Here is a 12,096-nt window from a genome sequence, read left to right as displayed (position 1 = left end):
TTATCCCCAGACAAGATTAAGAATGGTGGGATAAATTGCCAGCCCCTGGAGAGGTCTGTGGGAATTATAACTCAATCAGTGGTTTACTTGTATCCTGGCCAAAGGAAAGCCCTCCCCACCTTCCCAATTATTTCTTCTCCCAGAAGTTTGTTCATTACACCCAAACCATCCTTTCAGATTCATGCCAAAATGGAAAGTCGGGCAAGATCCCTTTTTCTGCACCGACATAAAACCCAGCCATTTCCTCCTACGCTATTTCTAGTCAATGTACAATACAAATGATCTTTAGGCTTCATTCTTTAAGTAGTCTAGCATGCACATAATCTAGGCACAACCACACTTAATAGCCTTCAACTGAGCCCCTGGTATTACATTTCCAGCTAAGTGTATTTCTAACTCTGGGTCTGTTGTATTTTTGTCTTCTCTCATTGATCTTCTTCCACCTCCAACTGGATTTCATCAGTGTGAAAGTTCATGTTCACTCTACGCCAGCACAGTTCTGTTAACTCATGCTCCCATCCTCCCTATCTCCCTGTTGCTTAATGGTTGCAAATTTTACTGACTCTTCTTTATGGGTCTGGAGGAGCTGCAGTGTGGGGGGAGGGAGGATGTTATTTTCATAGACAGACATTTTGACCTTAGAAGAATTGGTGGCTTTGATTCCAGTGCTGGAAACTGTGGGTACAATTCTGTAGAAGTCCCATTGACATGGATGGCATTTCATGGGTAACATCCAGAGAAAATATGGCATCCCGGACTTCCGCCGCGCTTTATCTTGTATGCTTAGCTCCCATTATTTCAGTCCTAATCTTCTCTGGTTTGTGCCCCAGATCTTTAAAACAAAGATATATCAGACCCATCACCCCGTTGGTAAATTTGTGTCACTTGTAAAACCATAGCAACTCTTTACCTGGTTATCATACTTTCCCCAAAGCTTCCAGGCTGTAAACTTGAGATCTCTGTAAGAAGCTTCCTTGTTGGTCTCGTTCACTGCTACTGAGGAGGGAAGTGATTTTTACCACCCCACACACTTTTTCTTATATAGATGTCAGCAAGTTAACCCTATTCCTTTGCTAAATCAACATGTCCATTTTATAATTTATTCCACTTGGGAAATTCTGCAGTGAATTCAGGCTTTGATGTGGAACTGCATATGTGGCAGTAGATAAGGGATCCTAGAACAATAGTAATAAATTCAAGGGGTAGCCATTTTGACCTGAAGTGGGAATCGTTTAAAAGCAGCCGCATGCAAAGTCCTTTGGAGCAATTAGGTGTAAATTTCTGTCTTTGTACTCAGTGATGCTTCCAAATGACGGTGTGTCTGTATAAACACCCAAAGCTGGGGATTTTCCTAACCAAGTGATTTAATCCCAATTTAGTGTATATCCATGACTCTTTGCATTCTTTTAAACTAGACATTCTTTCTGTTTCTGTCTTAACAGAAACAGTTTGGTGTAGTGGTTAAGTGTGCGGACTCTTATCTGGGAGAACCGGGTTTGATTCCCCACTCCTCCACTTGCACCTGCTGAGATGGCCTTGGGTCAGCCATAGCTCTGGCAGAAGTTGTCCTTGAAAGGGCAGCTGCTGGGAGAGCCCTCTCCAGCCCCACCCACCTCACACGGTGTCTGTTGTGGAGGAGGAAGGGAAAGGAGATTGTGAGACGCTCTGAGACTCTTTGGAGTGGAGGGCGGGATAAAAATCCAATATCTTCTTCTTCTTCTTAACCAAGCAAATAAGGTAAACGAGTCCTTAGGACTGTTATCCCATGCAAGCCTTGGGATAGGCTGTCTACAAATTGCATTAGAGGATGATTCAATAAATGATTGATTCAGGCGGGTAGCCCATGTTGGTCTGAAGCAATAGAACAAAATTTGAGTCCAGTGGCACCTTTAAGACCAACAAAGTTTAATTTTGGGTATAAACTTTTGTGTGCATGCATACTTCTTCAGATACATAGGAACAGTTTTCCTCAGGTCTTACGTGGGGAGGGGGGGTGGTTTGGTTGCCAGGGAGTTTTAGTTAGAGTCAAGATGCATAACTGAGTGATAAGTGTAGCTGAGCTTGGATTCAAACAGCTGATAAGACCTGTGAATGGCAGCAAATTAGCATACAGATAATGAAAGTGTTAACAAACAGATGTGAGAACTAAATTTGAGCCCAGTGACACCTCTAAGACCAACAAAGTTCAATTCTGTGTGTAAGTGAAAGCTGAGAAACTTAGCATGTGTAGATGCAAACTTCTTTGAATACACTGAAATAGATTTCTTCAAGCGTTATGCATATTTGCTGGGGCGGCAGGGAGTATTAGTGGCCAGGAAGAGTCAAGATGTATGAGTACAGCTAAGGTTGAAATAACACAGCTGGCAAAGTCTGTGAATAGCCGCAAAGTAGCATACAAATAATAAAAAGTTAATAACAAAGAGCTAAGTTTGAGTTCAGTTGTACCTTTCAGTTCAGTTACCTTTACTGGCATTAAAGGAGAGAAAAAAGAGAGAGAGAAAAATAGATGTGTGTACATATGCATACAAATAGATAAAACATGCCAACATGAGTCAAGACAAAAGGACATTCTAAAAGGGTCTGCAATCTGTACAAAAATAAGTAAAAAATCAATCTGTCTAATTCAAATTTAAATTACATGTCACGAGCTGGGGCTGAGTCAGGCAAAGTCCAGGGGCGGTCCAGGGTCTGCAACTGGTGAGCAAGGTGGGTCCAAGGCGCCAAAACAGGTATCACAGGTCAGAGGTTCCGAAGCCGAAGTCAGGGGGTCCAGAGGTCCAAGCCAAAGTCAGGAATCCAAAAGCCAAAGTCAAGAGCCGGAGTGGCTGCTAGGATGTCAGGTATGTGACTAGTTGCTTCCACAAAGCCTCCTCCCAAAGCCCACAGCTATATAGCCCTCTGCTGCCTGTTGCTCATTTGGGCTAATTGCTGTCTCAGAGCAGCAGCCAGGATCCTGCCGAAACTTAAGCATCCTCACACTTAGAAGGGCCAGAATCCTTTCAACACTCAGGGCTCAGGGAGCGTCTTGCTTGTGAGCGTGCCGCCCTCCTCCGATCCCTGAGGTCCCGACGAAGGCGGTCACGCACACGAGCCACCCGAGAGGGCGAGGCAGGGGGGCTTGGATCTTCTTCAGCAGGAGGCAGGGGCACTGGTGCAGGTGGCAGGGGCACCGTTCCTTCTGCAGGCTCGGCTTCTTCTGCAGGGTCCCCAGCACCCATGACATTACAATATATTATTGCGCATCAGAAGAGCAGCCTGCAAAAACGTTGCCACAGCATCAGTTGTGTTCCCATCTTTATATGACTCTAGAAGCTCTAAGATACTATCAAGAATTAGCAATAAAATGCTGTGCCAAATATTAACACAGTAACAGCATTCTAATAGCACATGAGACTAACCCAAAAAATCCCAACCCACAAAGGAGTCAAGCAGGACTGTGTTCTTGCACACCTTCTTTTAATTTTTTTCCTATCTGATCTTGCCCCCTTTTTGACCCAGGCGGACGGCCACAGCCCTAAATTGGGTACCACCAACGTTCAAATTTTGCTTTTTGCAGATGATGCAGTCCTATTGTACTGCTCCCGAGTAGGTTTCCTTCGGCTATTAAATCACTGCCAAGAGTACTGTAAAATCAACCAATTAGAATTAAATGATGAGAAATTGAAAGTGTTAGTCTTCTCCAAATCTAGAAAGCAATATACTTGGAGGGAGGGCAACCATGAGCTCAAACGAGTAAAACACTTGAAGTACTTAGGTTTGCATTTCCAGGCTACTACACCATGGACCCAACAACGCAAAGTGACAATCAATAATGCTAAAGCAAATGTTAACGCACTTCTGCGCTTCTATTTCTCTAAATAATAATAATAAGATGATACTGGATTTATATCCCGCCCTCCACTCCGAAGAGTCTCAGAGCGGCTCACAATCTCCTTTACCTTCCTCCCCCCCAACAGACACCCTGTGAGGTAGATGAAGATATTGGATTTATATCCCGCCCTCCACTCCCAAGAGTCTCAGAGCGGCTCACAATCTCCTTTACCTTCCTGCCCCACAACAGACACCCTGTGAGGTAGATGAAGATATTGGATTTATATCACGCCCTCCACTCCGAAGAGTCTCAGAGCGGCTCACAATCTCCTTTCCCTTCCTCCCCCACAACAGACACCCTGTGAGGTAGATGAAGATATTGGATTTATATCCCGCCCTCCACTCCGAAGAGTCTCAGAGTGGCTCACAATCTCCTTTCCCTTCCTCCCCCACAACAGACACCCTGTGAGGTGGGTGGGGCTGAGAGGGCTCTCACAGCAGCTGCCCTTTCAAGGACAACCTCTGCCAGAGCTATGGCTGACCCAAGGCCATTCCAGCAGGTGCAAGTGGAGGAGTGGGGAATCAAACCCGGTTCTCCCAGATAAGAGTCCGCACACTTAACCACTTCACCAAACTGGGAACCAATATGTTCCAGCTGTGCTAAAAGTTTTTAATTTGAAAATTGGCCCCCATTTACTCTATGGAGCCCCTATCTGGATCGATTCAAAGCAGGCGAACAAGTACACTCAGGCTTTCTACAGAAGATTTTGGGTGTTCCATTATGTGTACCATATGCAGCCTTATGCCTGGAATGTGGCCAAAATTTTAGGACTACAAGGGTATGGTCTATGACCTTTAAATTTTGGCTTTGATTGCATTATAGATCTGAGCCCTCTAGCTACTATGCCCAATTCTTGACAGAATGTAATATTTTCCCATGGCTGGTCAATATTGGAAACAAACTAAGAGCACTGAATATTTCCTTTGAATCTCTTCTCTCCCTTTCAGAATTAGAGGCAATATGAACAGTAAGGGACAGATTATTTGAGGTAGAGCTATCTGAACCATACAATGCAGCTAATAAGACATGCTCCCCTCTTAGTCATGAGATCTTGCCCACTGTGGGCCTTACCGCTAGCTACTTTTAGCAACTTCAGACTCCAGCATTACACAGTTGTACCTTTAAGGCCAACGAAGTTTAATTCTGGGTATGAGAACTGAGTACTTAGCATGTATCATGAGATATCTCTGTAAAGCCCTGGGGATTCCATTATCCTGCTGGGCAGCCTGGTTTAAACCAGACAGCCCAAGAGACCCCACAAAGCAGCTGATCCTAAAGAGTACCCTCCCCACAGGCTCAGCTGGGATTCTCTTTGGTAGTTCAGCCCAACAGCCCAAAATAACCCCAGCTGAGCTGGCAGGGAGAGTTCCCCCCCACCTTGGCTGTTTTGTTGGCCGTGTTCTGCAGTCCCTTTAAACACCATCTGTTTAAAGGGACTGCAGAAAAATATCAAAAACAGCTGAGTGTTAGGAGTAATCTGCTCTAGCTGTTGTTTCAGATTTACCAGTAATTCCTGAACACATACATGATTGGGGTGGGATTTCCCCCCTGGTTCTCCGGAAAAATCCTAGGTACATTTGGGATGCTGAAATATATCCCATATGCTAGTCGGGGGGGCGGAGTTGTGTGTTTTCAGTTTGGGGAGACCTGAATGGACATCTCTGCTAGTATAAAACTAGCTAATGATAAGTTGTTTGGTGCGGGCTTTCTCATACTTTTCGGTTTACTGCTGAATTATAGAAAGGGGAGGCCATGGAAGAGGTGTCTCTGGAAGTCTTCCAGTAGATCAAGTTCTTGGGTAGATTTAAGGGAGGAGAGAGTGGAACTAGCACTTGGGTGAAAGACAAGAATTGCGTTGGATGGAGTCACACACTTATCCCTGTTGTGTTTGTTTATGCACAAGAAATATTCCAGGGTGTTGCCTACAGTATTTGAGCTATATGAATGAAAGTTGGACATTAAGAAACCCCAGTGGAAGAAACGGGATGATCCACACAAGATTTGGGTACCTTGCTTGACTAATATACCCTTTGGGTGGCTTTGCTTCTTACAGAAATCTCTTGCAGATTGCTGACAGCTCATTATGTTCATGCAAAGCAGATCTAAAAGATCTTCGCTTAGCTGCACAGCCTGTGGTACATTCTTTTGCAAATCCCTTCCTTGCTCTATAGCCAGACAGGATAAAGCATATATTTAGTGAAACACCAGCTATACGTACAGCAGATTGAGAAATGGCTCTGAGCTGCCTGTCTCATAGATGCATGTGATTTTAAGCCCTTTATTTTATGGCTGGAAGAACACATTGTACAGCTGTTTTTAACCAGCAGAGGTGCATTTCTAAAGTTGTCCCCTAGTTTCCCTCACACTCCATTTTCTTAACTCTAATGTCTGAGCTCTTGTTTCAGTAACATCTAGTAGATATGTCATTTAAATTGAGGGGATAATACTATGACATCTCACCCTGTTTGTTTGGGGTCTTCAGTCTCTTTGAGTCATCTGTTTTCCTTAACATGTGAATAGATTCAAAGGTAAGTAAGGTAAGCCAATGGGAGTTTGATGTTTTCTGGAGAGGAAACAGTCACTCGTAAAGGAAGATGAGCAGGAGAATCAAGACCACACCCACTCGGGTACATATGTCAGAAGACAAAACATGCAGAGATAGTTTTAAATGTTAACACCGTGCAGCATCTACCCCTCATATTTGACATGATTTGTCATGTGCATGCGTACCCAAGTAGAAGTAGTAACATGAGAAGCAGCCCTGAGTGAAGTTATGACTTGCAAAATGGTGATCTGAAAATGAACTGGTTCGATGATGTGGATGATCAGAAGTAACTGTCTTGGTTTGCCTTTAGGGGGCTCTGCTGCTGCAGTGCAGACTCTCCTGATGGCAAGAAATTGCAGTTGTCACCGGGGCCAAATCATGTTTTTTTAGTACCCAGCAGTAGGCAAAGAAGTATGTGGTCCACTTCCTTAGCTATATATTTTGTTTTTAAGACAGGGAGCCTCCCGTTTGCAAGCAGACTGTCCTGGAGGACAAAAGTAACATACAATCCCTCTGACAAAGTTACTAAGCTATACTGATATCAGCATGCACAAACTGTTGTGACTGCACAGGGAAAAAAACTGGCCCCTGCTATAATGTGTGTATGTGTTGCCCTGTGTCAAATATTAAATCTGGATTAAAATTGTCAGGTATGTTGTAGGGAGGGTAGCCCTAATTTTTAAATGTATTTTAGCATAAATCAAAGCTTAGTGATTTAAAATTGTTTGGTTTCATCATTGCTGGAAGTATCTTTGAAACATGGGGTATAAATCTGAAAAATAAGTTATAAGCTATTCCAGCCAATTAAAAATAGCATGAGTACAAAAGGAACAAGATGGGCTTACGTGTTACATCTTGATTTGATAGCACACTCCTCAGACTGTTTTCACTGGTGTATCACTGTCTTTATGAGGAGTGGGGCTGCATTTATCCGCCTTGGAACCTTTTCTTGTAATTTGCCATTCTTAATGCCTAAGTCATGAATTCAGTGACACTGTGGGATATCCAATTGTAGTCACAACTACTGATGTCTCTGAGAAATAGGAGTGTCTTTACACAGCACAGTTCATAAGAATGTTGGATTATAAAGTATCAGTTTGCTATGTAATACCATGCCTTTCCTTGAACATGCATTTCTTACAGACATCTCTAAGGTACATGAGATAGGAGAGATGGTTTATGAAGCAAAAACATTCTTATTTTGAATGGATTCTCAACCCTATGTTCCTTATAGACATCTAAGAGCTGAGTTCCACCATGCTACAGTCACCCCAATCATCCAGACTTGGACTTTTAGAAAACTGCAACTCATTTTGAACATTATCCTAAAGCAGGGGTGGGGAACCTCTGTCCCGAGGGCCATATACAGCCCTCGAGGTCACTTGGTGTGGCCCTTGGGGATTGCTGGACTGATCCGAGCCATGTGGCAACCTCTCTGGGGCCTGGCTGGCCAGCGAGGATCGTGGGGCCCAGCTGCGCTGTGCAGCAGCCACCCCAGGGTCAGGCAGGGATCACAGGGCCCAGATGTACTGTGCAGCACCCTCCCTGGGGCTTGGATGGCTGCCAGAATTGCTACAGGGCCTGGAAAAGTTACTGTTACAGTTCAGTTTGCACTTGATAATCCCAGATGGTGTGGCCTAATATGCTAATGAGTGTGTGACCTAATATGCTAATATTAGGGGATGTGGTCTGATATGCTACTGAGTTCCTGCTGGGCTTTTTCTACAAAAAAGCCTTGGACATATGCATTTGCCTAGGGCAGTGGGTTGTGTGTGTGTGTGCCAGATTAGGCTCTTCCCACATGACTTCAAATAGAAAAACAATTATTCGCATTAATTTTGCTGGCCTGAATCATTCTCCCCCGGTGGAGCACTGTTTTTTAAATTGATAATTTTTTATGGCCTGCGAATGATGTTATAAATATCCATATGGCCCTTGGCAGAAAAAAAGGCTCCCCACCCCTGTCCTGAAGTGTCACAACACAAAAGTGTCTATGAAAAATCTAAGCTAGTGAAGAGACACAGCATAGCGAACGTTTTTGGTTGTACTTTCCTTCCTTTCTCTGTTGTACACATATGCATTTGTGGTGTTTGTCTTTTCTCTTGTTCACCATTTGCTTTTGGTCTTCTCCACTAAACAGCTGCAGTTCCGGAGTCCTGTCCCATAAGCATTGAGGAATAGGTACGAGACATGTGACATTCTCTCTTTCCCACTCCCTCTGTACAAATCTAACTCCCATTTTTGCAGTATGATTTTCTTTTTCTTCCTGATAAGCCCAGTTGTCCCCATTCTTTGGATGAAGGAAAGGGTGTCTTCTCCCTTAGCAAATAATATCTTGACAAGGGCACGTAATGGTCGTTTCTACCATTTGTGTGGAAGCACATCGACAGAAGGGCTTCCCTGAGCGCAGTGGTCTTCAAATGTTCCATACCCGGGGCTGATCTTTAAGCCTAAATAGCAGCATAGGACCCATTAAGCAGCAAGAAAACAATTTCATGCGCATGACAGGATGAAGGGGAGCCAGAGTTAGGACCTCAATCGTGGCAAGATGTCAGTGGGCAAGTACGTAAAGAAAGCTGGGTACGGGATGCTCAAGCTGAGTGTCGTGGCTTGTACAATAATGAGAAGCAAGTCAAGCAGTAGAGCCACTGAAGAATCCTCTGCATGGCTGAGTGACCTTGCCTCAGCACCCGGCCAATTTTCCAGCATGTGTGCAAAGAAGATATTGGAGGTATGGTACCCTTGCTCTCTAAGCATGCTCTCTAACAATAAACCCTTCCCAAAAAGCAGCAAAACAAATATAGCTGCTTCATAAGGGCTTGTGACACATCCAAGGATCCCAGTCCATGGGTTGAAAACCACTGTTGTGAATGGCTTAGGAAATGTAGGACTACAGAGATCTAATGTTTGGGCCCGCTGACCTTGAAAAGACTTCTGTCTGTGACCTGCAAACCAAATAGAAGAACAGTTCAGCTGATTTGGGAACTGGTGCAGCTAGCCATCACTTTCCAACTATAAAATCAATCATTTTCAGTAATCACAGGATCACAGCATTATTTGTCTGAGACGTTGAAATAATTTGAATCTTGGATGTGCCAGGAATGTCATAGGAGTTATGTTTCATAGTGGACGCATACAAGGTATGTTAATTCTAGCGGAGTTCTCATCATTCCCCACACTTGGTGCTGTATGGTGTGGGTTAAGAACATAAGAGAAGCCTGTGTTTTTTTTTAATTCTAGAGGTACAACTTGTAGTAAAGTCAGAGCAGGGAAAGCACCAGCAAGCGACAATGCAGTCATACCTATGCTGAACCCTTTTAAAACCACTTTCAGTACCACCATTTTCTCTTGAGTATTTTTATAGGCTAAAACCAGTGGTCGTTGTAAATATGAAAAATTTGCGCAGGAAAATCATACCCTGCTGAATTGCGGCACAAGACATCCTGTAATACAAATTAAACTATACATCAAGAGTATTAACAAAAGTTGCTAACGTGATAGCTCTGTTCCAAATAAACAGGTTGATAAAGTTTAGTAATAAATATTGCATGCTTGCCTCGGCTTTTTTCAGCTGATGCAGCGTACAAAGTTGTCTCCTAAGTAACATTCACTAGCTTCAGTCATCAGATCGCTCTTATCAGAGTCCGTCAGTCCAGGAATGTCACACTTACCCAAAACAAAGGACAAGGGTTTTGTACCTGGACACGAGTCCATCAGTGTTTCATCGTTACAACTGTGGTTCCGAATTTAACTGCTCAAGTGTTGTGAGCTTCTTTCAGGATATTTGTTCGTGAGGTCACACTACTTTTCCCCTTATTCAGAGGAAACGTTTCAAAATTAGTTTTTTTTAAAGCTACCAGACTGTTCTGAGGATGCGCATTTCTGTGCTCTTGACGCGTGTCAAACATTGATCTTGGAAAGACCGGACGTATTGGAAAGAACAAAGAGGGAACAGCTATCTTCTCTGCCTCTACCATCTATTATTGTTACAGTAGAATTCCTTGCATGGGTATCTTTTATACTCTAAAATGCACTTCTGGCAAGGGTCTGAACAGCGAGGGCAAAAGGTTGTATTAGCATGTGTCAGCCAGCAGATTTTTTCCCCTCACTGGTAGTTTTATGTTGAAGTCGTTTAGCAGCAAATGTTTCTGAAATATGTTTTTCGTTTTGTTCTGTCTCACACTGAGAATATTTCCTGAATTTTCTCTTGCAAACTTCAGATCATTGCCATGGAAATTTTAGTGCTGATGATGGGTGATCTGATAACTTGATTGCTCTTGATCGTTTAGAATTTGGATTTCTTTTCTTTCCCCTCATTCTAGCCCATTTTGATTAGGGTGTTTACTGACGCATTGTTCTGTCTTCCTATTGGACATGCTGCTATGGGTACTAAACGTCCGTAAGACATTTTTCTCCTTATAAAATTGGAAAATCCTTTGTACCCAGAGTTGGTTCTTCTAGATCACCTAAATTTGGCCAGTACAAGGCTTGCAGCATACAGTTGCAGCTCTGTATGCTCCTACATCACAGTTTTGTATTTTTTGAACTGGATGCTTCCTGTACATAATGAAAATCCCAGTTTATGCATGCACTTTAAGGCTATCGACTCTACTGAAGTAAAATAATTAAAATATAAAATTTTTGCTCACTGCATTCAAGTGAACATGCATTAGAAATAGCTGCCAGGTCGCTCAAAGTACTTGTCTTAATTCTTAGGATGCTTCTAAACCAGGGGTGGCCAGCAGTAGCTCTCCAGATGTTCTTTGCCTACAACTCCTATCAGCCCCAGCCAGAACGGCCAATGGCTGGGGCTGATGGGAGTTGTAGGCAAAAAAACTTCTGGAGAGCTACCGTTGGCCACCCCTGCTCTAAACCAAGTCAGAAATTGGATGTAGGTGTTGCAGAACAGAGTTCTGTTATCAGCTTGTTTGAATATCTGTGTCTGCCTGATATCAGAGAACAATGGCCTGAGCTGGAGGGGTTACTCTTACATTCCTTTTACTCCTGAGCTGTGCAATTAGATTCCAAGAATATGAAGCCTCACAGGGCATTTGTCTAAGCCAATAGCAGTAGCCATTTGAAGATCAAATGAACTTGCTCACACTGCAAAACCATTGCTTGGTGATCTGGGACCACCAAGTTAAGCTAAAAAGGGATCTCAGGCATCACATGGTTTTATGTGGAAGGTATTTGTGCATGGGTTTGGTATATGCATTATGCAATGTTATTTTATTTGGAGAGGAGGAGGGCTTTTTTATACCCTGCTTTTCTCTACCCTAGGAGTCTCAAAGCAGCTTACAATTGCCTTCCCTTCCTGCCCTGGATAGCCCAGGCAAGCCCTATCTCATCAGAGCTCAAAAGCTAAAGCAAGGCCGACCCTGGCAAGTACGTGGATGGCCAGGACACAAAGGCAGCCAAACAAGCCACCTTTCTGAAATGCCCAAGCCCAACCAGGGGTCTCCAGAAGTCAACCATGACTTGCAGGCACGCACACACACACACACAAATACTCACAAAAATAATTTTTAAAATTGCCTTCCCTTCCTCTTCCCACAGCAGTCACCTTGTGATGTAGATGGGGCTGAGAGAGGGCTGAGAGAACTGTGACTAGTTCAAAATCACCTAGCAGGCTTCAGATGTTGGAGAGTTTGCTGCCCAGTCTGTAGAACCAGGCTTTGTT

At 43.6% G+C, this 12,096-nt stretch overlaps 1 protein-coding gene across 4 annotated transcripts in view; it reads left to right on the top strand.

Moving 5' to 3' along the window:
• The window catches only part of RNF157 (ring finger protein 157), a 167,577-nt gene that overhangs the window by 154,105 nt on the left and 1,376 nt on the right, over positions 1–12,096 (top strand). For 2 of the 4 annotated variants that reach the window (XM_060252949.1, XM_060252948.1), the window contains one exon: positions 8,557–8,597. The exons of the other annotated variants lie outside the window; for them this stretch is intronic. In XM_060252949.1, the coding sequence (XP_060108932.1) occupies positions 8,557–8,597 (41 nt within the window). The remainder of the gene's footprint in view (positions 1–8,556; positions 8,598–12,096) is intronic. 4 annotated transcript variants of the gene reach the window in all.

This window comes from Heteronotia binoei, chromosome 13 (assembly GCF_032191835.1).
Source record: "Heteronotia binoei isolate CCM8104 ecotype False Entrance Well chromosome 13, APGP_CSIRO_Hbin_v1, whole genome shotgun sequence".
NCBI classification, from domain to species: domain Eukaryota; kingdom Metazoa; phylum Chordata; class Lepidosauria; order Squamata; family Gekkonidae; genus Heteronotia; species Heteronotia binoei.
Note: the sequence above shows the minus strand (reverse complement) of the source record. Positions and strands in the feature narration are given on the sequence as shown.